Genomic DNA, 21,892 nt, shown 5'->3' on the forward strand with positions numbered 1-21,892 from the left:
AGATGGTTGTGCGCTCCCGGGAAACATCCCAGGTCAGGCTGGGCGGGGCTCTCAGCAGCCTGCTCTGGCCGCTTACTTGCTTAGAGGAGCCTGCCCCTGTCAGCGGTGGTTGCAGGAGCAGGGACTCGCCTGCCAGAGCCTCCGCTACCGCCGCGGGGCCTCAGCCTGGCATCGCGGCCGAACAGCTCCGCGGCCGAGCAGCTCTGCGGGCGCTTGGGGCAGCAGGGGGCGCTCCCGCGGTCCCAGCGCGCCCCCTCGCGGCCAGGTGGCGGCTGTGCAGGCTGCCTCCTGCGAGCGCAAGGGCGCTGCCCGCGCCTGCCTCCTCCGCCGCTAGGGGGCGAGCGCTGCCCCGCGCCTGCCTCCTCCGCCGCTAGGGGGCGGGCGCTGCCCTGCGCCTGCCTCCTCCGCCGCTAGGGGGCGGGCGCGGGTGAGCCCGGCCGCAGGAGGCGGCGGCAAGGAGCGACCTCGGGGCGGAGGCCGAGGCCATGGCGGGGGAGGAGGCTGCTGCTGCTGCCGCTGCTGCCGCGGAAGGGAAGGGCGCCGGGAGCGGCGGCGGCTACGACCGCAAGTGCGTGTTCTGCAGGATCGCTCGCCGCGAGGAGCCGGGCACGGCGCTGTTCCCCAGCGAGGTGAGTGAGAGGAGCTTCCGCGGCCTTTCCGCTCTCTCCGCTCTGCCGGCCGTGCGGGTCGGGCCGGCTCCGCGCTGCGGGGCAGCGGCGCTTGTCGGCCCGGTAGGGTAGTTGTTGGTTGTTGCTGGTTTTCAGTGAGGAGGCAAACTCCGGCTGTCGCCTGGCCGGGGTGAGAGCTCCTGGGCGGGCCGCGGTGCTGCGGCTGCCCGGTGCCGGGGCCCGCCGAGAAGGCAGGGCTCCGGGAGAGCGGGGAGGGCCTGGGCGGCTTCGTTCGGGGGTGGGCGGTGGAGCGCTGCCGGCGTGTGTGGGTCGGTGGCCTGGCGCCTCCCTCTCGGTGAGGCGGTGCCTGGGCTGGCGGCGCCGGGGGAGTGCCGGCGAGCCTGGGGGAGCCTTCAGCTCCGATGGGGATGGGAGTCAAGCACTGATCGGGAGGAAAGTGCCCTGTTGGCCTTCGACGTGGGCACAGCGCCTCAAAACCTTAACGCTTACATTTGTAGCTGCGTGAGGGGGGAGCGCCAGGAGGCTGCGCAGCCTCTCCTCGGTGATGCCCAGTGACAGGACAAGGGGCAGTGGGTGGAAGCTGAGGCGTATCTGGTTCCATGTGAACCTGAGGAGGAACTTTTGCCCTGTGAAGGTGACAGAGCACTGGCACAGGCTGCCCAGGGGGGTTGTGGAGTCTTCCTCTCTGGAGATATTCAAGAACCCTGTGGATGTTTTCCTGTGTGATCTGCTCTGGGTAATCCTGCTCTGGCAGAAGGGCTGGACTGGATGAGCTTTGGATGTCCCTTCCAGCCCCTGACATGCTGTGATTCTATGACATTCAGAGTGATTGGCATTGGAATGGGCTGCCCAGGGAGGTGGTGGAGTCACCGTCCCTGGAGGTGTTGAAGCCAACCCTGGATGAGGCACTTAGTGCCATGGTCTGCTTGACTGGCTAGAGCTGGGTGCTAGTTTGGATGGGATGAGCTTGAGGGTCTCTTCCAACCTGGCTGGTTCTATGACTGCAGGGTGTCAACTGAGGACACAAACAGTGCTTTAAAATCTTTCTGTAGACTGCCTCCAAACCCTTGATTTTTGTTAGTTCCTTCAAGTACAACCTTAAGCATCACACTGAGATAGAGAAGACACTTGGTTATCCAGGCTTTGCCAGTATCTTCTTTCTTATCAGTGCACTGCATTTGCATCCTTTTCTGTTTTTTTTCCTTTTTCCAGTATGAAGACCTTGTGTGCTTTAAGGATATCAAACCTGGTGCACCCCACCACTACCTGGTGGTGCCGGTGGAGCATCTGGGAAACTGCAAAACACTCAAGACAGAACACATACCCCTAGGTAAGGCTGCAAGTCTGCCTGCAGCTTGAAGGAGATAATTTTGCAGAGCTTTAAATACCATGGTGTTAAGTCTGTTGCATCTTTGAACGCTGGTTGAGGACTAGAACGTGAACATGAGCCAGCAGTGTGCCCAGGTGGCCAAGAAGGCCAATGGCATCCTGGCCTGTATCAATAAGAGTGTGATGAGCAGGACCAGGGAAGTCCTTCTGCCCTTGTAGTCAGCACTGGTTAGGCCACACCTTGAGTACTGTGTCCAGTTCTGGGCTCCGCCATTCAAGAGAGATATTGAGATAGTGCAGTGTGTCCAGAGCAGGGCACCAAGGCTGGTGAGGGGGCTGGAGCACAGCCCTGTGAGGAGAGGCTGAGGGAGCTGGGGGTGTGCAGCCTGCAGAAGGAGGAGGCTCAGGGCAGACCTCATTGCTGTCTACAGCTCCCTGAAGGGAGGTTGCAGCCAGATGGGGTTGGGCTCTGCTGCCAGGCAAGCGGCAACAGAACAAGGAAACACAGTCTCAAGTTGTGCCAGGGGAGGTCTAGGCTGGATGTTAGGAGGAAGTTGTTGTCAGAGAGAGTGATTGGCATTGGAATGGGCTGCCCAGGGAAGTGGTGGAGTCGCCGTCCCTGGAGGTGTTTAAAATGAGGCTGGATGGGGCACTTAGTGCCTTGGTTTAGTTAGAAGGTGTTAGGTGATAGATTGGACTGGATGGTCTCAGAGGTCTTTTCCAGCCTGCTTGATTCTGTGGGAATAGATGGTGGGAGTCAGTGCAGGTAGAGGCTTCCCCTTCCTGGGAGCTCCTCTCTGCTACTCTAGACCAGCACAGGAGAGTTGTGCAGTTCTAGAATAACATAGCACTGGTGTGTGAAATCTCTTTAGTTTGCATGGAGCAGAGAGGCCTCTGCATTGTGTGTGTGTGCAGCTTTGGTTTTAGAAGTGTTTGTCTCCTGCCTCGTTGTTCTTTCAGACATTTCTGTGCACATTTAAATGACGTGAAGAGTTACAAAAGAATTCTGTGAAATGTGTGAGTGCTACATTCTCTTTCAGGACAAAAGGCATTGAGAGAAAAAGGCTGCTCCAGGGAATGTCAATCATTTTGTAAAAGAGAAAATTCTGAAATACAGACTCATAGAATTGTTTTAGAACTGGGAGAGCCCTTTAAGATCATCCACTCCAACTGTTCTCTAACTCTGCCAAGGCTGGTGCTAAACCATGTCTCTCAGCACCACATCTCTGCCTATTTGAAACACCTTTGGGGATGAGGATTCAACCCCTTCCCTGGGCAGCTTGTTCCAGTCTTTCAGAACCCTTTCAGAGAAGAAGTTTCTTCTAATGTCCAACCTAAACCTTCCAAAGTGCAACTTGAAGCCATTTCCTCTCATCTTAACACTTCTTACCACCTGGCTCCTATCTCCTTTCAGGGAGTTGTAGACAGCAATGAGGTCTCCCCTCAGCCTCCTCTTCTCCAGACTAAACACCCCCAGTTCCCTCAGCTGCTTCTCACCAGACCTGTTCTCCAGACCCTTCACCAGATTTGTTACTCTCGTCTCAAGCTATGATTAATTTTTTATGGGTTTAGGGGTTTGTTTGCTTGTTTGCTGGTTTGTTTGTTCTTAAGAAAGCATTGTCCTGGAATTAGCTTCACAAGAAATACCCAGCTAAGTGTCTTGAGTAAGAGAAGAAACCACAGCCATGCATACATGGAGACATTCCACCTTAGGGAAACTTACAAACAATGCAAGCCAAGAGTTGTGTGTTACAAATCTTACATCACAACCTCTCATCTAAGGAACACAGTAGGGTAGTTTTGTCCAGAAATAACTTCTCTCTGTATTTGGCTTCAAGACAGCCACAGTTCCTTAGACTTTTGCCGTAAGTTTTTGTATGACCTGGAGTACTGCACCGAGTTCTGGTGCCCCTGGTGTAAGAGGGACATGGAGCAGGTCCAGAGGTCACAAAGATGATAGAGGGCTGGAGAACCTCCTGTGGGAACAGGCTAAGAGCTGAGGCTGTTCAGCTTGGAGAAGAGAAGGCTGCAGAGAGTCCTTAGAACAGCCTTCTGGTACCTGAAGAGGAGGCTCAGGGGTGACCTTATTGCTGTCTACAGCTACCTGAAGGGTGGTTGTGGCCAGGAGGAGGTTGCTCTCTTCTCTCAGGTGGCCAGCACCAGAACAAGAGGACACAGCCTCAGGCTGTGCCAGGGGAGATTTAGGCTGGAGGTGAGGAGAAAGTTCTTCCCTGAGAGAGTCATTGGACACTGGAATGGGCTGCCCGGGGAGGTGGTGGAGTCGCCGTCCCTGGAGCTGTTCAAGGCAGGACTGGACGTGGCACTTGGTGCCATGGTCTGGCCTTGAGCTCTGTGCTAAAGGGTTGGACTTGATGATCTGTGAGGTCTCTTCCAACCTTGGTGATACTGTGTGATACTGTGATACTGAAGTGGGCTACAGGAGAGCTGGGAAGGGACTTCTGACAAGGGCTAGGAGTGACAGGATGAGGGACAATGGCTGTGAGCTGGGAGAGGGGAGGTTGAGACTGAAGATTAGAAAGAAATTCTGTATAGAATGAGAGTGGTGAGACACTGGAACAGATTGTCCAGGGAGACTGTGGATGCCCCCTCCCAGGAGGCATTCAAGGCCAGGTTGGAGGAGGTCTTGGGCAACCTGGGCTAACGGAAGTTGTCCCTGGCAGGGGGTTTGGAAATAGATGATCTTTATGGTCTCTACCAACCCAAACCATTCTGTGAGTCTATGGGAGTTTCTCCTACAGTTAAACTTTGCTGTGAGACTTCTGATTTCAATTTGTGTACCATCTCTGAAACTTCCTAACTTACGTCAGGAAGGACAGGCTCTGGAGATCAAAGTCTTCTATTTGTGTAGGGAGAGAACACTGGAATGAGTGTAAATGTCATGAGCAATCAGTATTGGATGCTTTTCTCCTTAAGGGTGTGCTGAGAGCTCTGGCCGAAGTTCCTTTAGTAATGGCACACTGAAGCCATCAGTGTGGAAGCTGTAACAGTGGCAGCTCTGATGTCAGTCCTTGCACAACACTGCCTTGATCATCTTGGTTGATTAAGAGTCACTATGTTATTTGTATGTCGAAAAATCCATGTCTGTGATCTTGGTCTGATCAGTTTGTTGAAGTTAACATTCTGAAGAATATCTTTCTTGGATCCCTTGAAGACATTTGGTGTGGAAAACACTGCTTAAAGAGTAAATGGAACTTGTCTTTCACAGTGAAGAGAATGATGGAAGTTGGAAAAGCTGTCCTCCAGAAGAATAATGTCAGTGACTTGAGTGACATAAGGTATGGAACTGAAACCTTCCCTTTGTGTGTTGAGTGTCATTTTGACTTTTCAGAAGGCTACTGCAGAGCTGCAGGGACCAGCTGCAATAGGATTTAATGAAGAAATTGGGTCTGAGTTCACTTACTGCAGGACTTCTCAGGTGGGATTTGCTGGCATTGAATATAAACTCCCTTTCTCTAATGGGTTTCTGATGCAGATTGCATTCCAGCTCTGGAGATTCTTTATCCACCACATCTGGGGACAGGGAAGGCCCTTCAGACAGCTTACCTAGAAGGCTGTTCTTTGATTATGTGCTGAAAGTGGACCCTCTACCCTCAATTCCAGAAGAGAGGTAGACTTCTGCTCTCCAAGCAGGGCACTGCTTTGTGTTTCAATCATACCTGCATCCGTCTGTTTGCAGTGCTGCACTTTATAGTTTAAGCCCAGTGCTTTAGCCAAAGCAATTTATAGCATTGCTTAAATAGCATACAGAGAGTTGAGCCTTCACCATTAAATCAGGTAGGAACTGCATTCATCTACTGAGAGTTGGCTTTCCAACTGAAAACTACACAGGAGACCTTTTATTGTTTAAACTTTGCTTTTTCACAGAGTGTCTCTTAAATACAGAGGTGTGAAGGGGGAAGTTAATGGGGCTTTGGAAGAGGGTCCCTGAGAGGAAAGGGAATTATTTGTGTTCCTGCAGAGCAGTGGTTTTGCTCCTGACTTTGTGTCCAAGGAGAGTGCCACAAGTTATTAATTCAGTTGATCATGCTAAATAACTTGTGGTGTTCCACTCCTTCCTGAGGGCTGGAGCACCTCTGCTGTGGAGGCAGACTGAGAGAGTTGGGGCCATTCAGTCTGGAGAAGAGAAGGCTCCAAGGAGACCTTTTTGTGGCCTTCCAGTATCTTAAGGGGGCTACAAGAAAGCTGCTGAGGGACTTTTTAAGGTGTCAGGTAGTGATAGGACTGGGAGGACTAGAGCAAAACTAGAAGTGGGTAGATTCAGATTGGATGTTAGGAAGATGTTCTTCAGCATGAGGGTGGTGAGACCCTGGAATGGGTTGCCCAGGGAAGTGGTGGAAGCCTCATCCCTGGAAGTGTTTAAGGCCAGGCTGGATGTGGCTCTGAGCAGTCTGATCGTGTGTGAGGTGTCCCTGCCCATAGCAAGGATCTGCTGTCTTGAGGCTAATTGGAATATTTTAACGAGAGAAATTAGATCATTGGCTGTGAAACGAAAATAATAGTGATGTCTATAGTACCCATTGGATTGCTGAGAGAGAAAACACCAAGAAACCACCATGAGGGGGGTTGCAACTGGGTGATCCTCGAGGTCCTTTCCAATTCTGTGACTCTGAGTTAACACCAGCATGTTTCCCTTGTTTTCCTTTTCTGAAGGATGGGTTTTCACTGGCCTCCCTTCTGCTCAATAGCCCACTTGCATCTCCATGTCCTGGCCCCAGCCAGTCAGATGGGATTCTTATCTAGGCTCTATTACAGGATCAACTCCTACTGGTTTATCACGGTGAGTACAATGCAGGTGAGATTCTGGGGAGGTTTTCAGTTGCAGGCTGAAAATATGATGACCTTCTAACATTTCAACTGTGTCCAAAAGTTCTTTGAGCAGTTGTTTTTGTCATTAGTTATTAATTGTGTATATTTTGCTTTAACTGTTTGAAGAACTACAACGGGAAACACCTCAACATTTGTGGTTGTTACGGGGAAGGGAGCACCAGAGTAACATTAGCAACAAACAGCACAGGACTTCTGAGTCTAATGTCTAGCTTAGGCTAATGTGATGTAGCTCTGAGGAGACTTGATAAGTATTTATGCTTCAATTTAGAAGGACATGTTCAAATATGATGGAATTTTCAGTGAACTGAAGGTCCAGGTGTAGTTAATGCACTGCTTTGTCTTTCACAGGCTGAGCAACTCCTTGAGCGACTGCAAACTACAAATGCTGCCAGCTGAGAGCACTGTGAGCCCTTTGTCACCAGCCAGCTGGTTCTTTGAACTCTGATTTAAGGTTGCACAGTTTGATGTTACCAATAATACACCAGGATAAAAAAAGCTTTAGTTCCTTATGAGGAAATGCACAGAGATTTTGTGGCTGCCAGCCTGATGCTGTTGTTGGGATACTTCAATCTCTGTACTCCTCTGACAAAAAGGTGATGTCTCTTAACTCTGATTTTATATTGGTGTATCTATACAGACATAATTCATACACATGTGAAGGGAACTTTTCCTAGTAGTAGAAGGCAGGCTGTAACAGCAGGATGTCTTGCTACTAAGGCAGTAACTCACTACTGACAGCGTGCATCTGGTACCACAGGAAATGCTTGTTGTAGAATCCAGCTTTTGGTGTAGAGATGCATTCTTCTGGGATATAAAACATGGACATCTCCACCAGCATTGCTTGTATGATCCTTACACCTCGTTGTTAGCAGGTTAGTGGTGCTAAACCACTTGAATATCTCTCTTAATTGCATGCCAGAGAGATAGTAAATGTTGATACAACAGGTGCCCAAGGTGTAACACTGAATAACACCCAACACAGTGTGTAAGTGGCTGGATGTTGGACTTACAGATTGTTTCCCTCTTATGTGCACAGTGATCTCAGTTAATTGCTGTATGTTTGCCAAAAAAATGAAGACTTCAGAGGAATTAACATTGAATTAATTTATTAATTTCTGCCCTTCTGCATGATGCTAGAAAAAAAACAACCAATTGTTTTCGTGTGGTTCTGATACCATTGTCACTGGAAGTCCCTTGGAGATGACAAATGGCGTGGCTAAATTTGATTTTGAAATGAAGTCAGAGGAGAAACAGGTCTTTAGTGCAGAGAGAATGGGGTAGGCTTGCATAACAACAGTATGATTGGAATTTGGGATAGCAAGGACTCAGCCCAAAACTGGAATATGTTGGGCTGCTTACGGAGCTGGCTGCACATTGGCCTTTGCTGTACAGCTCTGATGGGCAATGCTTTGGTTTTCAGTACCATATTAAGGTAGACTATAAATTAAAACTCAGAAACAGAGAGTGGCTTTTCTTTGTTCACAGAGTGTGTCTGCTGTGTTATCAGTGCTGCTCCAGGCACAGACCCAGCACCTTCTGGGCTGCTGTGAAGAACATTACCTCCATCCCAGCCAGACCTAGTGCCTTGTCAGGCGTACACAGAACCGCAAAGGTCAACTTTGATGGACCCACTAATGACAGTAAGGCTGGCATGGCAAAGAGAGAGAGAACATCACCTGGCTTCCAAAGTCTTCCTCATGAACACGACAGGGACTTGCAGCTTGTTTGACAGCACAGGGGCCTCAAACAAGCCCAAACAACCAAGCATTCAACAGCCCATTAACGACTGAGGTGAATGCTCAGTACTTCATTAGCGTTCCTCAGCACAGAACTGCCTTCCATTCTCCTTACTGACAAGCGGTCTTGGGCTCAGCAGATAATTGTTTTAATGAGGTTAAAAAAGTGTTTTCTGAAAGGCCTGATGCTTTGTTTCAGAATTGCTGGCTAGCCCTGGGCAGGAGCAGTGTGCAGACCCTATTATGCCACCCTCTTCTACAGCAGCATTATAGCATCACTTTAAAACGTCCAAAAATCCTCTGTAGAGCTTTGCAGTGAGGCAAAGATCAATAAAATACTCTCAAGAGTGAGCTCTGCAGCCCTTTTCTCTCCAAGAGCCTGGAGAAGCAAAGGAGAGTTGCTTAGCCACTGCTCCTGGCTCTGTTGTGCTTTGATCCAGTATTAGCAGTCTGGGAAAAAGCTGCATTTTTGGCTGCATGTTTAGGATTGACAAAGCTTTATTTGTCCTCTTTTGCTCAGTTGTTTCACATAAAATCCCAACCTGATGCAAACCCAGAGAATAAGATTTCTGTGCCCAAGTTGTAAGTACCCCTCTGAAAGGATGAAACAGACACAGACGATGCTGTTAAGGTAGAATAATAACAAAGGTTTTGTTTTGACTACTGACAACTTTTCCCAAAGTGAATAAATTTGGGACAGCTCCTCAAGCTATTCTGAAGTTTTCTTAAAAGCAGAAACAGAAAGCAAAGCAGTGAAATTTGTATTTGACATCTGGCAGGAGTGGAAATAAAATACTGCTTAAAAAGCAACTTGCTGTCTTCTCAAACGGCTATGCAGCATGTGCTGAAAGTGCTTTCAGTCTTAGACAAAACACAGCTAACCCCTGCACTCCAAAAGAGCTGCAGAATTCACAGGCTGCAAGTGGAAGAAGAGGAAAGGCCACTCTGGAGCTTGCCCTGAAGTGAAGTTTGGGAGAGATTTGAAGAGTTGAAAGATATTTGGTTGCCCTTGTCTGGATCAGCTCCAGCACCTCAGTGTCTTGTAGTGGAGGCCCCAGAACTAAACCCCCAAGGCTGGAGGTGTACTGTAATAGAAGCCCATTCCCTGACATTGGCTTCTTGGAGTCAGCCTCAATAACTGCCAACTTTACATGAACTGAGATGCAGCTTAGGGTGCTCAGGCTACAGCCTACCTCAAATGTGTCTTAATTTCCCAGTGTCTACTCAAGCATTATTTTTCCTTACATGACCACCCTGTTAGCTGACTCCACTTGGCCTGCCTGGTGCTGCTTCCTGCAGGTTCTGCACTACCGCTGTTAGTTCAGACAGCTTGGACTGCCAGGACAAGGCTTATAAAAGCCCTGACTGGTTTGGAAAGGACCATTTCTGCACTGGGGTGCTGTTCCAAACCCAAGGCATGTAAAATGTGTTAAGATCATCAGTCACAGGTCTTGTTTTCAGCTGCAAGACCGAGCCAAAGCAGGAATGGGTTTGAAATCCAAGAGAACACACCAGCACTATCTGGGGCAGCTTCCAACCTGCTGCCATTCTGCAGTGATTAATCCTACCCTTTGTCTCCTCCTCCATCCTCTGCATCTGGCTCCTAAACGTCCTTATTGCAGTACATTACTTTCTTCCCTTCTTTTCTAATTTCATTGTCTTTTCACTCAGAAAAGGAAGCAGAGGGCTAAGAAAATCTGTATTTTTATTTGACTCACTGTGATGCACATTGTATAGAAATGTCAAAACTAAAGAACATTCTTTTAGGCTTTTAGCCAAAACACTTCTGGTTTATATACAGCATAAAATAATTTACCACTTTTAATATCACTTACCAACCTGATAAATCTCTCCATATCCTTCTGAGGCAAGAGAGGATCTTACTTTAAAGACCCTGCAAGTAATGTAGTTAACACCACATCTAAGTTTTTATTTGCAGTAGTGAAAAATAGACTTTTATAGCTCTAATTATACAGTTTTTGTGGTGGGAACTGTTGTAAATGCAGGTCTTGGTTCTCTTTTAAGAGCATTGCTACAGCTGTTGTATATAAGCAGTGCTTTTTCTGCCTTTCTTTGTGTTGTTGTTAATCAGTCTTCCCCTGCAAGAACCCTGAAGGAAGTTGTTGCTGGTCATCTTTTGATCTCAATTTTAATGGGCTGATTATTTTTACTCCTGGCTTGAGGAACTCACAAGTGTGCTCTGAAAGCACAGCCCAGCCCTGCCTCAGATAAATAAGGTTTGGGACTGCCCCACTAGACTTTATTTCTGCATTTAGCACTACAGGAGCTCTTCTCTCCTTCTCTTGGTGAAAGAACAGAAAGCAGCTTATTTTTCCCCTCTCATGACTGGAACAGGTTGCCCAGGGAGGTTGTGACTGCTCTCTCCCTGGAGGTGTTCAAGGCTAGGTCAGATGAGGCTTTGAGCAACCTGTTCTAGTGTCCCTGCCTATGGTGGGGGGCTAGAACTGGCTGAGCTTTGAGGTCCCTTCCAAATTAAACCATCCTATGATTCTGTGGCTGCAGTGCCCCTCTGGTACAGTTTCTGTTGCCTTTCACATCTTCACATTGTGGCACCCCACATCCCTTGGTATCAAAGGATACAGCACTGAATGCACCAAAAGTCCGCAGAGCTTTGTGCTCTTCTAGGGTATGACACAGCAAGTAAACCAGATGTGAGACAGGACAAAGAACAAGAGACACTGCAGGTTTGCTAAGAACAGACTACTGAATACCAGGACTAGTGCATCTCTCTATAATACACACCACATACAACTAATTTAGTACCAACAAATATCTTTGCTGTCCTATTCCTATAAATCTGGGAATTTTCATATGCTTCATGAAAATCACTTCCATTTATTCAGTTTCACCACGTGAAAATCAAACCTACACTTTTGCTACCTACCAGGCTCTTTTTTTTTCTTGGAAGAGGTGTAAGAATTCCTCCTCAGCAAACATTTCATAAGCTGCAAGGATCAGTGTTGTATGGTAGCAAGTTTATTATTGATACTGTCAGTAACCTACAGCAGGAAGCCAGTGGAGTGAAGAACTGTGGAATGCTTGGTGGTAGATGCTAGTAAAGGACAATCCAGTGGCAGCAGGCTGCATTAGTTCATTATTTGTGATTTCTGCCCAAAGCTCTGCCAGCTTTACAAAAATGTTTTTTTTCATGCTTCTCATTTTCTCACCTGCTCCCATGCCCTGTTGAAATTCTGTAATGAAAACCTAGATAGGGTTTTTTTCCCCCCAAATGGAACTGTGCAGCAGAATTCCTTAGGCAACAAAGCCTTATTGTAGTAAAGTGATGACCACATCATCATCTTTTCCTTGCCAGAGCATTTCACCTTCAAAATGAACCAGCCCATGTTTCCTGGCTCTTAACAGGATTCCCACTACTTTGTTGGAGATAGTCACATATGTTTCAAACAGCTGCCCAAAGGTCACACTCACGTGCCCATCTTCTCCCACCTGTCCAGTGCTTCTAATGATCAGGCACAGCTCTTCCACCTCCTTTCCCACGTGTGAGTGAGCATCTTTCCCTCGCTGCTCAGTCTGAGAGCCTTCAGGAGGCCTCCCGTAGGTGGGATCTCCTCTATGAGTATGCCCAGGTTTTGATGCCAGCCTGTCATTGCTGCTGAAAGGGTTCTTCCTCTGATACTCAATGTGATCCTCTGCCCAGCTCTGCCAGCTTTTCCTCAGGTCTCCCACTGCGCTGGTGGCTTTAGCACTCTGCCCTTTATCTCCCTCCATTGCTTGGGAGTCTTTTACGGTGCTCCAGCAGGAAACAAATCACTGCCTGGTTGTAGCTGCAGTTCCTAGGTGCACTGGGGCAGCTGTGAAGTGAAAACAACAGATCAGCCTGATCATTCTGGGAAGAGTTTTTCCTGGGTGAGAGGCAAGGCTGCTGAAAAAGGCTGTAAGAATCTGAAGATTAAGTCCACCTGTAACTCTACATGGATGAAACACATGAAAGCTAAAATTCAGAAGGCACTTCATAACACAGGGCAGTAAGCTGTGCTTTCAAGGTTAGACAGTGTGCCACCAGTCCCAGTCACCACACACCCCCAACAGCCTCCGTGTAACACCCCCCGTTGCACAGCACTTACTCTCCGTGCAGTGACACCTTGTAAAGCACTTGCAAGCACCAGCAGCCTCGCAGCCTTCCCCAGCAGCCCTGGCTGAGCTGCCCAGCACAGGCTTACTGACAGGCCAGAAAGCAAATCACTCCCCAAGCGGCAGCAGCCACCAACCCCTACGCAGGAGTGGGCAGCCCTTCTGCTGCCCGCACACTGATTAAAGGTGGACAAAGCTGCCAAGCTTCCCACAGACTGCAGGAGCTGCTGTGCACAGAAAGCATTACCTGGAGCTGAAATGCTGCTCTGCGGTGGGAACAGGAGGCTTTTCCTCACCAGGCACTGAAAAGAGAAGCAGAAACGCAGCCCAGTGAGCGCGGCGCTGCCTGCAAGGGCAGGTTTAGGCAGGCACACAAACCCAGGAGGCATGGTTCTCCCTTAAAAGGCTCTGCTGCACAGCCACGCTGCCAGCTACAGCCCAGGGGCAGGCGGCAAAGGGAGCTGGCACTGGAGAGCTGCTCCAGGCACAAATTACCTGTAATTAGCTGATGGGCTCTCTGTGCAGGGTGGAATCATTTTGATGAATTAGGGACAGACCCTTCCATACCCAGAGAGATCCACCTGTAACTATGGCTGTGCTGGATCCCGTCCTCCACCTGTTGAATGACAGGAATTAAGAGGCTCACAGAAAAGCAGACAAGAGAGAGATAAAACAGGATTGGTGCAGGATTTTCTATAGGAAAATGGTCAGGAATCCAAATTCTGAAGAGTTCAATGACTGAATCATAAATTAGGTATTGTTATATTATAAAAGCATGGTTGTGGGGTTTTTAAGTGAGGGTATTTATCTACTTTGCTATGATGCTTTGCACAGGAACCCTGTGACAGAGCTCCCTGAATGACCCAGAAGAACACACAAGTCACAGAATCATGGAATGGTTTAGGTTGGAAAGAACCTCAAAGATCATCCAGTTCCAACCCCCTGTCATAAGCAGGGACACCTCCCACTAGAACAGGTCACACAAGAAACACTTCTGCTTCCTTGGGGGGTCTAGAAGAGCAGAAGATGGCAACAAAAGGGCTGTGAAAGAGGTTTAAGAAAGCTATGCAGCAGCACACATTAAATAATGGCTTTTCAGTCTTAAATTGAAACTAATGATTGTCATATGATCCTGCTACACTTGCTGTGAGAGGAAGGTGGTTAATTCCAGCTTCCTGGATGAACTTCAACTTGTGGAATTATGTTTTGTGTACTTAAAATTCCCCTGAAGGCTAAAAAGTGTAAGCATTCTTCCTTTCCCTTCCCAGTTATGTAACTCTGTCCCGACGCCCCAAATCTACTCTAAGAAATGGTTTGACTCTCCCAAGTGGCAGCACAGGAGCGTGTGTGATGTTTACAGACACATCATCTGTTATGTCAGGATCAAAACACTCTCCAACTGTTGCTTATTAACACACACACCACTTCCAAACTACGCTGAGCAGCACAAAGAGACTGCCACTGACTGTGCATGGCTCCTCGAGGCAAAACCAGCAAGAAATGGGGCTGCTGTTAAATTCATAGAATCAACCAGGTTGGAAGAGACCTCCAAGATCATCCAGTCCAACCTATCTTCTGTAGAAAACAGTGTCACTGGAAACTGGAGGTGTTCACCTTCAAAGATAACCAGCAATGCTCTGCAGGCAAAGGGAAAGCCAGTCTCAAAGGGATTGAGCTTCAGCAATCATACCAATAACCTCTCCTAAGGAGTCTCTGGAGTGGAAGTTATACAGCCAAGACATTTAAAGTGAGAATGAATGGAAAAATAAAAGACTCCTTCTCCTAATTCTCCCTCAGCAATCCCAACATGCCATAGAACCATAGAATCAGTCAGGGTTGGAAGGGAGTACAAGGAGCAGCCAGCTCCAACCCCCCTGCCATGCCCAGGGACACCCTACCCTAGAGCAGGCTGCCCACAGCCTCAGCCAGCCTGGCCTCAAACACCTCCAGCCATGGGGCCTCAACCACCTCCCTGGGCAACCCATTCCAGCCTCTCACCACTCTCCTGCTCAACAACTTCCTCCTCACCTCCAGTCTGACTCTCCTCACCTCCAGCTTTGCTCCATTCCCCCCAGCCCTGTCACTCCCTGATACCCTACAAAGCCCCCAGGGTCTGCCGGCAGCTCAGCACTGTGTTTACTGCTGAGTTTCACAGTATCACAGTGTCACAGTATCATCAGGGTTGGAAGAGACCTCACAGATCATCAAGTCCAACCCTTTACCACAGAGCTCAAGGCCAGACCATGGCACCAAGTGCCACGTCCAGTCCTGCCTTGAACAGCTCCAGGGACAGCGACTCCACCACCTCCCCGGGCAGCCCATTCCAGTGTCCAATGACTCTCTCAGGGAAGAACTTTCTCCTCACCTCAAGCCTAAATTTCCCCTGGCACAGCCTGAGGCTGTGTCCTCTTGTTCTGGTGCTGGCCACCTGAGAGAAGAGAGCAACCTCCTCCTGGCCACAACCTCCCCTCAGGTAGTTGCAGACAGCAATAAGGTCTCCCCTGAGCCTCCTCTTCTCCAGGCTAACCAATCCCAGCTCCCTCAGCCTCTCCTCGCAGGGCTGTGCTCAAGGCCTCTCCCCAGCCTCGTTGCCCTTCTCTGGACACGCTCAAGCATCTCAATGTCCCTCCTAAACTGGGGGGCCCAGAACTGAACACAGTACTCAAGGTGAGGTCTAACCAGTGCAGAGTACAGGGGCAGAATGACCTCCCTGCTCCTGCTGGCCACACCATTCCTGATGCAGGCCAGGATGCCACTGGCTCTCTTGGCCACCTGGGCACACTGCTGGCTCATGTTCAGGCAGGTATCAATCAGCACCCCCAGATCCCTCTCTGGCTGCTCTCAGCCACTCCGACCCCAGCCTGTATCTCAGTTTCAGCTGCTGAGGTGCACAATCCTGATCCACACCTCCCTCCCTTGCTCCCTCTTGTAGCAAAAGTCACATTTAGCTGCCAGCTTCTCCATCAGTTCCTTTGGGCAGCACCAGAAGAAGAGCCAACTGGAGAAGCTGCAGGATGGGATTGGAGAGGTGGCCTGCGCAGCACTCACAGGTCACAAGCACCTAGAAAAATAAAACTAACCCAGAAAGCTGTCCAAAAATCAGCACAGAAAGTACAGAGCAGGAGGCCAGGGCTGAGCTGGCCTGGGGCTAACAGAGGGCTTACCAAAATCTGGATAAACTGAACTTTTCACCTCAGCACAACAGGGAGAGCAGCGACTGGGGGATTACAGACAGCAACTCGAGATGGTGAAACCAAACAGAGCATAAACTGGCAGCAAAAACCTCTCTTTGCCCCCTCTCTCCTTTGCTGCATAGTCTCATTCCTGCCCCTGGCCTGGGAGCCTGTTCCTCACCTCACCTGCTCCCGCACCCAACCTGCCCGGCCTTGACCTCCTCCCCACGGAAAAACGAACCTGACTCCCATGGCCTCCGTTAATTGCTAATGGTGCTTAATGAGCTGCCCCAGGGGGGACAGCGAGGAGAGCTGCTGCGGTGCGTGTGAAGGAAAGAGGTGGCCGCCGGGCAGGCTGAAAAGCACCTCCCGAACCGGCCAGAGCCCTCCGCAGCCTCACCAGCTGCGCTCCCCCTCGGCCGGCAGAGCGGCTGCTAACGCCGGTACCTTGAGCTACGGAGGGACCTGACCGCCGCCGGCTCGCCGCGGAGCCCCCGCGGGCCGCACGCCGCCGCCGCCGCCTCCCCGCCGGGCTCCTCCCGCCGCGGCGCTGCGCCCGCCCGGCAGCGCATGCGGCCCGCGGAGGCGGGCGATGGGCGGACATGGCGCTGGCGGCGCCGCTGCGGCCCCGCTACCTGCTGCTGCTGGCCCAGGAGCACCTCGAGTTCCGCCTGCCGGTGAGCGCCCCGCGGGGGCCGGGTCGCGGCGGGCCGGGCGGCGGGGAGCCGGGGCGGCTGGGGGCGGCGGGGAGCCGGGGCCGGCGGGGAGCCGGGGCGGCTGTGGGCGGCGGGGAGCCGGGGCCGGCGGGGAGCCGGGGCGGCTGTGGGCGGCGGGGAGCCGGGGCCGGCGGGGAGCCGGGGCGGCTGTGGGCGGCGGGGAGCCGGGGCCGGCGGGGAGCCGGGGCGGCTGTGGGCGGCGGGGAGCCGGGGCCGGCGGGGAGCCGGGGCGGCTGGGGGCGGCGGGGAGCCGGGGCCGGCGGGGAGCCGGGGCGGCTGTGGGCGGCGGGGAGCCGGGGCGGCGGGGAGCCGGGGCGGCTGTGGGCGGCGGGGGCCGGGCGGCTGTGGCGGCTCGGGCCCGGCTGTGCGCGGCGGGCGGCCTGGCGGCGGCCGGAACAAGGGAGCCGGCGGCGGGGGGCAGCCAATGCCCCTTGGAAGCTCCCCTTGGCCTGCGGCGAGGGATCCCCTGGTGGGGCGCTGCAGCTCACCTCCTCGGCTTGGCGTCGGCCGCAGGTTCCCTGCTGCTGCCTCTGGGCTCAGCGGGGAGCCGCTCCCTGGTGCCTGTAAGGCAGCGCTTTCCTGGTCGAGTTCAAGAGCCTTTGGGGCTGGGAGAGGTTGCCAGCGAATACCGGAGGCTCCAGATGAGAAACGGAGACCGGGATGGGAAAAGGAGGCCTTACAAAATGTTTTTAAGGGCCTGTTTCGGTGTCTCTTTAAACTCGGCAACTGCTTCTGCCACTCTGCTGTGGGTACAATAAAAGGGTCGCAGAATTGTTTTGGTCAGAGGAGACCTTCGCGTCCATTCCCCAACTCTACCGAGGCTGGTGCTGAAGCATCTCCCTTCTCTTGGGACGCTCCTGGCTCCAGTTCCTTTCTCTCGTACTGCTCAGCTGGTGTTTGGCTCTGCGAAGAGCAGCGTTGGGGACCTGATGTGTCTGAAACTTACCAAGCAAGGAACTTTCCAGCCCTCTCAGCTGCCTGACCTGTCTCTGCTACGCCTGCTTGCGGGCGATGCGAGGGCTGGTTTAGCCCTGGGCTCCTCAGTTCAAGGACAGGGAACTGCTTGAGAGGGTGCAGAGGTGATTGAGGGAAGGTGAGCAGCTGCCTGATGAAGGAAGGGTGAGGGACTTGAGCCCTTTCCACTGAAGCACAGAATTAACCAGGTTGCAAGAGACCTCTAGGATCATGGAGTCCAACCTATCACCTTCTGATTAACTAACTCATAGCACTGAGTGCCTCATCCAGCCTCCTTCTAAGCACCTCCAGGGATGGGGACTCCATCACCTCCCCTGGGCAGCCCATTCCAATGCCAATCACTCTGTGAAGAGCTTCCTAATGTTCAGCCTGAACCTCCCCTGGCACAGCTTGAGGCTGTGTCCCCTTGTTCTGGTGCTGGCTGCCTGGCAGCAGAGCCCAACCCCACCTGGCTACAGCCTCCCTTCAGGGAGCTGCAGGCAGCAATGAGCTCTGCCCTGAGCCTCCTCTGCTGCAGGCACCAGCTCCCTCAGCTGCTCCTCGTAGGGCTTAGTCTGGAGAAAAGACTGAGAGGGAACTTACCAGTGCTTGTGAATATCTAAAGGGTAGGTTTCAGGAGCAGCCTTTGTCAGTAGTGCCCAGGGGTGGGACAAGAGGTAATGGGCAGAAACTGGAGCATAGGAAGTTCTATCTGAACGTGAGGAGAAAGTACTTACATTTGAGGGTGGTGAGACACTGGAACAGGTTGCATGGGGAGGTTGTGAGTGTCCTCTCCTTGGGGATATTCGAGGCCCTTGAGCAACCTGGGTTAGTGGGAGGCATCCCTGCCTACAGCAGGGGGGTTGGAACTGGATGATCTTCAAGGGCCCTTCCAACCCAAGCCTTTCTCTGTATCTGTGAATATTGTTATGAGAGTGCAGAACTGAACTGTAAAGACTTTGATGAAGGAGAAAATGCCAAGTGTTGGGATTTGATTACTGAGATTTGCCTAAGTGGATCTTACTGTGTTGTAGGCTGCAACTTTCCTTAACCTTACCACAGCTCCTGCCTTGCACCTGAACTCAAAGCTGCTTTTACAGCAGAAGGGCCTGGTTTTACAGTTCATGGCCAGTGCATACAAGCTGATTTTAATTGTGAACCTCTGCCTTATCCTTACAACCACTCTTTAAGAGTCAGTCCCCATGGAAAGCCAATTGCAAACACCATTACAGGATCACAGGATGATAGAGGTTGGAAGGGACCTGTGGACATCGAGTCCAACCCCCCTGCCAGAGCAGGACCAAAGTATCTAGTGCAGGTTGCACAGGAACACATCCAGACAGGCCTTGAAAGTCTACAGAGAAGAGAGCCTGTTCCAGTGCTCTGGGGCCCTTACAGTAAAGATACTCATCCTCATATGAAGATGGAACTCCCCCTGCTGCAATTTCCATCCATTGCCTCTTGCCCTATCAAAGAGTGCATCTGAGCAGAGCCTGTCCCCTCCCTCCTGACCCCCAGCCCTCAGATATTTATAAACATATATATTAGATCTCCTCTAAGTCTTCTCTTCATCAGACCAAGCAGCCCCAGGTCCCTCAGCCTCCCCTCACAGGGCAGTGCTCCAGTCCCTTCAGCATCTTTGCAGCCCTCCATTCTGACTTCTGTTGCTGTTTTGCTCACAGAGCCCAAAAGTCACCACCTGCATTAGAATTTTTGCTGTGCTGCCTTTTTTCTTCTTTTTTCCCCTGCCTTTTAAACATTACTTACTGCTCTTAAAGCCTGACCTTTGTGTTTCCCCTTAGGAAATAGCATCTCTGCTCTCACTTTATGGTGGACAGTTCAGCGGTGAGCAGGAAATCCGTGTCAATGTAAGTGAGGACCACAACATTTTCCTGCAGCATGCTGTGCAAGTGTCTTCTTTATAGTGGTTTTTGTCTTATTAGATGTGAGTAGCTGAATAAATGTTGATGTTTCTTAGGAAAATGAGGAATCTTCCAAAACTGAGCAATTCTCAATTGCAGTCCAGAGTCAGGAGTGAGTAAAAGATGCACAAAGCACTCCTCAGGATGTCTTCAGCAGTGTGAGAAGAAGCAGTGCCATCTGCTGGGAGAATCTCCTCCTCTTTCAGAACAGCCGAACCCTGAAATCCTTCAGCAGCAGCTGGAATGTTGTGCTTGCCTCTAAATCAGAGGCAGCCTATCTGGAAGAGTGAAGCTAGGAAGCTGGATGGGCAGTCAGAGAAAGTTTCTGGGTTTAAGTTACTACTTCCATGCAACAAAGGGGAGTTTGACTCTTTAGAGGGTTAATAATCTAGGGAATAATATTTTACCAAGTCAAAAATGTGCTGGGAAAATGAAATGCCTGGTAAAATTTTGCAGGCATGCAGGCTCAGGATGCAATTTTGCCACAAATGAACTGTTTTGTCCTCATGTTCTCTGTCCAGTTAACAGATTCATTCTTGGTTTCTGTCTTCAGCAGGCCTGCTTTGTTTTTATAGAAGAGAATTGTGTAGCTGTGTAATTCATCTGACATCCCCCAGCTGGGTATTTGCATCACTTTATCTCCCCTTTATTTCAGTCTCCATTCTGGATTCTCAATATTCCTTCAGAAGAGATGGCAAGAGGACTGATGAAGCGGACAGTATGTGCCAAGTAAGAGGTGGAAGATCACAGAGACTCATAGAATAGAATCATAGCATCATTTAGGTTGGAAAAAGACCTTTAAGAGCACTGAGCCCAACCATTCTTTAAAGGGCCTTTAAGACACTGAGCCCAACCATTCTTTAAAGGGCCTTTAAGACACTGAGCCCAACCATTCTTTAAAGGGCCTTTCAGACACTGAGCCCAGCCATTCTTTAAAGGGCCTTTCAGACACTGAGCCCAACCATTCTTTAAAGGGCCTTTCAGACACTGAGCCCAACCATTCTTTAAAGGGCCTTTCAGACACTGAGCCCAACCATTCTTTAAAGGGCCTTTCAGACACTGAGCCCAACCATTCTTTAAAGGGCCTTTCAGACACTGAGCCCAACCATTCTTTAAAGGGCCTTTCAGACACTGAGCCCAACCATTCTTTAAAGGGCCTTTCAGACACTGAGCCCAACCATTCTTTAAAGGGCCTTTCAGACACTGAGCCCAACCATTCTTTAAAAGGCCTTTCAGACACTGAGTCCAATTATGTTGGAGCCCCCCACACAGGAAGGACTTTGAACTGTGGGAACAAGTCCAGAGGAGACCATGAAGATGCTCAGAGAGCTGCAGCAGCTCTGCTCTGAGGACAGGTGATGAGAGTTGGGGCTGTGCAGCCTGGAGAAGAGAAGGCTTGGAGGAGACCTTGGAGTGACCTTCCAGTATCTGAAGGGGGCTATAGAGGAACTATTGACAAGGTCTTGTAACAGCAGCATGAGGAGGAATGGGTTTGAACCGGCAGAGGAGAGATTGAAAGTGGATGTTAGGAGGAAGTTGTTTGCAGTGAGGGTGGTGAGACACTGGCACAGGTTGCCCAGGGAGGTTGTGGAGCACAGAATGTCATCAAAGATCACATTCTGTGCTTCTGTGCTCCACAACCTCCCTGCAGGTGTTCAAGGCCAGGTTGGATGAGGCCTTGAGCAACCTGTTCAAGTGGGAGGTGTCCCTGCCTATGGCAGGGGATTTGAACTGGGTAAGCTTTGAGTTCCCTTCCAACCTAACCCATTCTATGATTCTATTCTTTAAAAGACCTTCAAGACCATTGAGGCCAGGAGTTCTTAAACTCTACAATGTAAATGATAATGTAGCTGGTAGAAAATTGTTCTATATTGTGCATATAAAATACTGATTTTTTATATTGGACTCTTAAACAGCCTCTAATTAGCTCTAGAATTGAGGAGGCATTACTGGAGCCTGCAGGACTGATTCTACAGTGTGCCCATGTTCTTTACTTAGTATGTGGTCAATGTAGCATCTTGAAATGGTGCAGGGCCAGTATTGGATAATATTTAGTTAGTGGCTTGCTTTGAAATCATATGGAATTGAAAGATAAACCCAGTGATGCATAAAAGCTGATGATAGAGTTTGGAACAGAAAGGTTGTGGATTCTTTGTGTCACCCTCCTCATGCTGGTACCTGAGCCCTCAGCTGCAGCAGGGTTCCTTTAGAACATTTAAGAGCCAAACAGTGATTGTTCCAGTGGCCTTTGGTCTTTTTCAGAGGTGCCTGCCTAACATGACAGGCTTGAGGGGTACCTTGGAGGCATGGTTCAGGAGCAGCAGTTGTAGAATGGCTGGATTAAAATTGAGGTGCCTGCCCTGTCAAAATCTTTGTCATTTCAGGTCTATATTTGAACTGTGGGCTCATGGAAGATCTGCAGGGGAGCTCTATGCATCTTTGAGGAGCTATCCAAGGGACAAGATGGTATGC

The 21,892-nt window shown here is 50.4% G+C and overlaps 2 protein-coding genes and 1 long non-coding RNA gene across 5 annotated transcripts in view; 2 read left to right on the forward strand and 1 right to left on the reverse strand.

Annotated features, from left to right (window-relative positions):
• Window positions 1-394: 394 nt before the first annotated feature.
• On the forward strand, window positions 395-9,212 carry HINT3 (histidine triad nucleotide binding protein 3). Its single transcript, XM_064170276.1, has 5 exons — window positions 395-629; window positions 1,842-1,959; window positions 5,185-5,254; window positions 6,630-6,756; window positions 7,155-9,212. The coding sequence occupies exons 1-5, from the start codon at window positions 486-488 to the stop codon at window positions 7,200-7,202; spliced, it is 507 nt and encodes a 168-aa protein (XP_064026346.1). The 5' UTR covers window positions 395-485; the 3' UTR covers window positions 7,203-9,212.
• A 1,018-nt stretch (window positions 9,213-10,230) lies between these two features.
• Window positions 10,231-17,435, reverse strand: LOC135189672 (uncharacterized). 3 transcript variants are annotated; one of them, XR_010308213.1, is made up of 4 exons: window positions 17,033-17,435; window positions 13,151-13,271; window positions 12,903-12,957; window positions 10,231-12,375 (listed from the first exon to the last, which is right to left on the reverse strand). It is a non-coding gene; the product is annotated as an uncharacterized LOC135189672 (long non-coding RNA). The 3 variants fall into 3 exon arrangements; XR_010308214.1 differs by lacking the exon at window positions 17,033-17,435 and adding an exon at window positions 16,276-16,358; XR_010308215.1 differs by lacking the exon at window positions 17,033-17,435 and adding an exon at window positions 16,070-16,268.
• Window positions 16,395-21,892, forward strand: part of TRMT11 (tRNA methyltransferase 11 homolog) — a 46,812-nt gene continuing 41,314 nt past the window's right edge. The window contains exons 1-4 of the mRNA XM_064170275.1: window positions 16,395-16,505; window positions 19,301-19,366; window positions 20,076-20,149; window positions 21,805-21,886. Of these exons, the coding sequence (XP_064026345.1) occupies window positions 16,431-16,505; window positions 19,301-19,366; window positions 20,076-20,149; window positions 21,805-21,886 (297 nt within the window). The 5' untranslated portion in view covers window positions 16,395-16,430. The remainder of the gene's footprint in view (window positions 16,506-19,300; window positions 19,367-20,075; window positions 20,150-21,804; window positions 21,887-21,892) is intronic.

Source organism: Pogoniulus pusillus, chromosome 33, assembly GCF_015220805.1.
Source record: "Pogoniulus pusillus isolate bPogPus1 chromosome 33, bPogPus1.pri, whole genome shotgun sequence".
NCBI lineage: Eukaryota > Metazoa > Chordata > Aves > Piciformes > Lybiidae > Pogoniulus > Pogoniulus pusillus.

Coding starts and splice junctions, on each gene's coding strand:
- HINT3 (XM_064170276.1), top strand. CDS start 486: ATGGCGGGGGAGGAGGCTGCTGCTGCTGCCGCTGCTGCCGCGGAAGGG. Junction 5,255..6,629: donor AGTGACTTGAGTGACATAAG/GTATGGAACTGA, acceptor CCTTTTCTGAAG/GATGGGTTTTCACTGGCCTC. Junction 6,757..7,154: donor ACTCCTACTGGTTTATCACG/GTGAGTACAATG, acceptor TGTCTTTCACAG/GCTGAGCAACTCCTTGAGCG.